Source organism: Clarias gariepinus, chromosome 4, assembly GCF_024256425.1.
Source record: "Clarias gariepinus isolate MV-2021 ecotype Netherlands chromosome 4, CGAR_prim_01v2, whole genome shotgun sequence".
NCBI classification, from domain to species: domain Eukaryota; kingdom Metazoa; phylum Chordata; class Actinopteri; order Siluriformes; family Clariidae; genus Clarias; species Clarias gariepinus.
Genome location: NC_071103.1, coordinates 42,264,637 through 42,270,283, shown reverse-complemented (window position 1 = coordinate 42,270,283; position 5,647 = coordinate 42,264,637). Strand labels below are relative to the sequence as shown.

The following is a 5,647-nucleotide window of genomic DNA, read 5'->3' as shown; positions in this document are numbered from 1 at the left end:
CGTGGGCATCTTTCCTAAATCACCCAGCACACACTTCATTATTGCACTACACACCTTGAAGGAGACTAAAGGATGAAGAGCAGGGAGTGATTACTGGGCAACTGGTGAAACATCTGTGCATTAAGAGTGTTCTAGAATTGAGTCGAAAGCTACCTTGTTTACTGTTCCTGAAAATGGCCCCATGCATTTATGCAGAACTTTTAAAAATCATTTAATCTGGCCTTATCTTGAACTTAAGCTTTTACATTATCATTTAATTTTTCCAAAATGGAAAAAAAACATACTCTATCTTATTGGGAACAATCTTTATATTTTACATGTTCTTTTACTTTAATTACTTTAAACAATTTACTTTGTACATGTGTGTGAGGAACATGCACAAACGTTACATGTTACAAAGAAACTATTCTCAGAACCAGTCCTGCTAACAACTTGCCCCCAAATCCCCCCTTTCCTTGTAATAATAGAATCTTATGAATGAATTAGTTCATATTTAGTGAGAAAAGTATCTAAGAAGCCTACTGTTATATTCAGCAACTTCAATAAACACACACACACACACACACACACACACACAAAGTACAATATCAACTTAATCAGAGAGGTTTTATTGCTAAACTGTGTCTCCAAGGCATTTATGTTTACACTGATAGCTTTGTGCTCTGGTTTTACTTTACGTCGGTCTCTACACTCAACACAAGTTACAACAATAAATAAGAACACGACACATTCTGTTTACTAAAATACTATTCCATTTTTTTTAACAACAAAATACTTAATTCACACTTAAAATATAGAATTTCATCCTTAATGTTTGATTTTACAATCAATCTTGTTATTACTAATATATTTATAATTATTACTGATTATTACTAGGATATAAAAGCTGTAGGCAGCATGGCAGTGAGTCAGTCAGTCAGTTAAAGCACTTCCGGGACAAGAGCACTTCCGGAAACGTTCTCCACTGTGCGCACGTGGTCCTGCTCATTTAACACAACAACAACAACAACAACAACAAAACAATAATAATAATAATAGTAATAAAAATAACAATAGTAGCTGCATCCTTTCCTTCTTTTTTCTTTTAAATATGTACATGTATATTAATTTTTCATTTTAAAATCAAAAAGCTATATATAAAAAAATAGATTCGCTATATGGCGCCTCACACACACACACTTCAGTTTGCGAGAACACAGTGCAACATTAAAATTATTATACCTATCAGGTTTATAATTGCTAGGATTTATTGTTTGTGATCAAGAGAGCGTGCTCCAGTCTGTGCGCCTTCTCGGAGCAGTCGCGCATGTGAATGCGCACACGCACATTCTGTCGTACTGTCCGTTTCTCTCCTCTTTTCATTATTGCATTATAGCAGTCTCTCTCTCTGTCTCTCTCTCTCTCTCTTTCTCTCTTACACACACACACCGCCTCAGCAGGAGCACTTGCACTCGGAGATGATGGGGTAGTGCACGGGGATCCAGGTGCAGTATTTCTGGGGCAGGAAGCCCTGGCAGTACCAGCGCAGGAATGTCTTGGTGATGGACTTGGCCGGTTTACAAAACATGCCCTCGGGGACGGAACAGGAGCGCTCGCTGAAGCAGTGGCCCTCTCTGACATAGCGCGGCCAGAAGCGCACCCCAAGGTCCTTCCACACGTACACGACGGGGCAGTGCGTGTGTGTCCACAGCCACTGCAGGAATCTCCGCCGTGCCTTTTTGCCCATCTTGACCCGCAGCCCGTACGGCGTCTGCGTCAGGTCCAGCCTCCGGATCTCGGGCGGCATGGCGCCGCTGGGCGCATGTGCGGGCGAGCCCGGGGTGGCGGTGGTGGCGCCGGTGGTGTTGGTAACGGGGAGCTGCGCAGGCGTGCTAACTGACATGAAGTCGGCGTCGAAGCCGCTGCCCAGCTTCTTCAGCAGCGCACGCTCGGACAGGTCCTGCTCGCGCGGGTCGTATTCCGGGTCCGGGTCCTCCTTCAGGTCCGGTACCGGCAGGTGCTCGCTCGGGGAGGGGCGGAGCCTCAAGTAGCGATGAGCGGCGTCGGCGCCGCGGCGCGCGCACACAAGCAGCACGAGCGTCAGTAGTGTGCACACGAAGAGCAGCGCGCGCGAGAGTCGCATGGCGAGTCAATCTTGGGAACGGACGACGTGAACGAGCAGGGGAGGGGGTTAATGACGCGCGCTCCCAGGTCCGCGCGAGTGCAGCATGAGTAACAGTCTGCGCGGGCACTCTCAGCCTCTGCTCTCTGTTACACCAAAGTTTCAGCAAATATTTTTTTCGGGGGGGGGATTAAGCAAATCCTCAGACACGCAGTTGAGAAGAAAAAACACAAAGTTTTAACCCGTGTTGTCTCGTGCTGCTCTCCTCCTCCTCTCCTCCTGCGCGCACGAGTCTCCCTCAGTTCAGTCGGTCACCATGGCGACAGGGGAGACACTCTCTCTCTCTCTCTCTCTCTCTCTCAGAGACAGTCTTTGGCCGAGAAACTTCCCACGCGCGTGCGGTGTGTGCACAGGGAGACCCGGATGTGTCCTGTCCTCGTGCCGGTGCGTTTTTAAATGTCACGAGGAAGAGAGAGAGAGTGTGCGTTTATTTTTACTCTCTCTCTCTCTCTCTCTCTCTCCCTCCGGCTCCAGTCGGTCCCGCCGCCGCGGCGCGGCCCCCCCACCCCACCCCGGTTCCTCCTCCTTCCCCCCCGAGCGCGAGCGCTGTCTGTGGTATCTCTACAGGTTTTCAGCAGCTCAGCTCCAGCGCGCGGTGTGTTTGTGTGTGTATCCACTGGACTCCGTGCGCGTGTCCGTCGCGTGCTCTCTCTCCCTTTCTCTCTGTCCTCTCTCACGCGCTCTGCGGGGAAATCACGTCATGTTTCCGCGCGCTTGCGATTTCCTTCTTATATCTTGTTATTTATTATTATTATTATTATTATTATGTTGTTGTTGTTGTTGTTGTTGTTGTTTAAATCCCCCGTGTGTTCATCTCTCCGTCTCTTCTACCCTCGGCGCGCGGTGACGGCGGTGCGCGCGGACATCTCGCGCTGTGCTGGAGCGCGCGCAGTGTGTTAGAGATCTCCGCTCTCTTCTCAAGTTAAATATCCCCCTCTATACACCCCCCTTAACATACCCCCACCCCACCGCCAGCGGGGCCAGCCCACCAACACACACACACACACACACACCGCGGACTTGACAGTTTTGGGATTTTCCATATTTCACACATTCCAGGGCGTTAATGAGAAACTTTACGCTGTTCTTTATTCTCACCGCAACCGCGAGACTCAACATCATTTCTCCATCATTCGTGAGTGTGTGAGTGTGTGTGTGTGTGTGTGGTGCAGCAGATGTAAATGAGCGCTCCAGTTTATTATTTCAGACTTGAGTAAAACAGAGATCTGCTCATCCCCGCTGCGGTGTGTGTGTGTGTGTGTGTGTGCGCGCGCGCGCGCATGCTCGATGGAGGCACCATGCCTAGGTGTTCCATTTCAGGTTTGATTTCACGCGCTCAGGATTCTCCACCGGAGAGGGTGTCACGTGGTGTCCGGACGAGGCGCGAGGACGGAACGGGACAACTCGTGCTCCAACTGGCTGCGTGCATAATCGGCACAGTATCCGTACTGAACCTGTGTGTGTGTGTGTGTGTGTGAGAGAGAGAATGAAAGAGAGAGAGAGAGGAGAAAGGGCAGCGTGATTTCGCCCTACAGCCGCCAGAGGGCGTGACAACCGACGCGAGATGAATTCTACAGTAAGGTAATTTATCTGTCCATCATCTACTGTATACCATCATACATCCAGTGTAGGCTCGTGGTGGGCCTGGAGCTTATCATACACCCTGGAAGGAGTTGCATCCTGATAGGAAACATCTCAGCACGGTTTGGTAACAGCAAAGTTTGAGATCTCCACCCATGGGGGGGGTGTCCGAGGACCTGCTCTCCCATATGCCCCACCCCTGTAATAAATCAGTCTGTTGTTTCAGGATGTCATCCCTGACATGGTGCTGCTGCATGCCTGAGATGTGGAGGATAGATTGGACACAACCGATGTCCAATGGGGCAGGGGGGCGTCTTTGCCTGCCAAAATCTACACACACCTGCGTTGCTTTACATGAGCCTCTAAATCTGGGGTTGAGCCAAGAGGCGCTCATCCTCAGCTTCCACACTGCTGGCTAGTGGACTATCCATCCTCCTAGCTAACATTAAATGTGTAGACGTTTTAAATGTTTAGAAATGTTTAGAACTAAAATAACTGCAAAGCAAACTAAAACGAATGGACATTAAACTGAAGTGCTTTGAGACCAAATTTAAATGAAAGTGAAATGATAAGACAGTTAACATTTGCAAAATTGTATGAGAACTAAAAATATTTGGACACTAAAGTGAAATGTTAAGACTAACTAAAATACGTAATTGGACATTAAACTATTATGATTGGTCATTTAACTAAAATGGGTTGGCATTAAACTGTAATGATTGGAGGCTACACTGAAATGATTGGACACTAGTGTGAAGTGATAAGACACTAAACTAAAATGATTGGATTCTAAACTGAAATACTTAGAGGTTTCATTGGAATGAGTCGAAAATAAATCAAAGTGATTAGATGGCAACCTAAAACGATTGCATGCCAAACTGAAATGATCAGTTATTAAACTATAATGATTTTATGCTGAACTGAAATTATCTTTTGAAGCTGCTTTGCGACAATGACATCTGTTAAAAGCGCTAAACAAATAAAATGTAATTTAATTGATTAGACACTATACTAAAATGATTGGACGCTAAATTTAAATGCCCTGTCCAGTGTGTATCCCGCCTCGTGCCCTAAGTCTCCTGAGATAGGCTCCAGGCTCCCTTCGACCCTGAATACAGGATTAAGCGGTTATGACAATGAATGAGTGAGTGAGTGAGAGCTAAATTAAAATGATTGAATGACAAACTGAAATGACTGAAAATTATTCTAAGATTCATTAAATAATAAACTTACCGGATACTAACCTGTTCCCATGTGACCATCTGTTGCGTCCCGTCACTGAGTGGAAGAGAGAAGATGGTTTCAGAGTTTACAGTCATAATACATTGTGAAGAGTAAAAATTTAGGTTTTTTTTAACCTAAATATGTAATTGAGAGAACAAGACTTTAATATTTTAATAATACACAAGACTTTAATATTTTAGTAATACACACATTACACTAACACTTAATATTATAAATATAATAAGGGAAACTAATTAGTGCAGTATTGCCCCCTGCTGCCCCGTCTGTCTTGCTCTGACCCCTGGCTGTGAGAGGGGGTGAAAAACATCTCAGTCTGGTTAGTCCTCTTGTTCTACACGGCCAATTTCCTCTCTCTCTCTCTCTCTCACACACACTCACCCACACACACTCGCACGCATATACTGCCTCGTTAGTGAAGACCACCCTGAATTAGCCCTGCCAATCACGCACACATACACACACACACACACACACACAGCATAAGTAATAATGACCTTAGTTCATTTTCCAAAAATAAAATATTAAAATACTAAAATAATACTAAATACCATGATGTTGTATTTGTTGTGTCGCTCCCTATGATCGAGCCACCCAGTGCAGGCCGTACCCTCTGCACCCCACTAGTGATGCCAGGGCACTTTGGTATGGTGTGTAGACCAA

At 46.0% G+C, this 5,647-nt stretch overlaps 1 protein-coding gene across 1 annotated transcript; it reads right to left on the bottom strand.

Annotated features, from left to right (window-relative positions):
- Window positions 1-587: 587 nt before the first annotated feature.
- nog2 (noggin 2) lies at window positions 588-3,038 on the bottom strand. The gene has a single exon (XM_053493849.1). It carries the CDS (start codon window positions 2,120-2,122, stop codon window positions 1,433-1,435), a length of 690 nt encoding a protein of 229 aa, XP_053349824.1. The 5' UTR covers window positions 2,123-3,038; the 3' UTR covers window positions 588-1,432.
- Window positions 3,039-5,647: the final 2,609 nt, after the last annotated feature.

Excerpts from the sequence above, each read along its gene's own strand:
- nog2 (XM_053493849.1), bottom strand. The coding sequence starts at position 2,122 with ATGCGACTCTCGCGCGCGCTGCTCTTCGTGTGCACACTACTGACGCTC.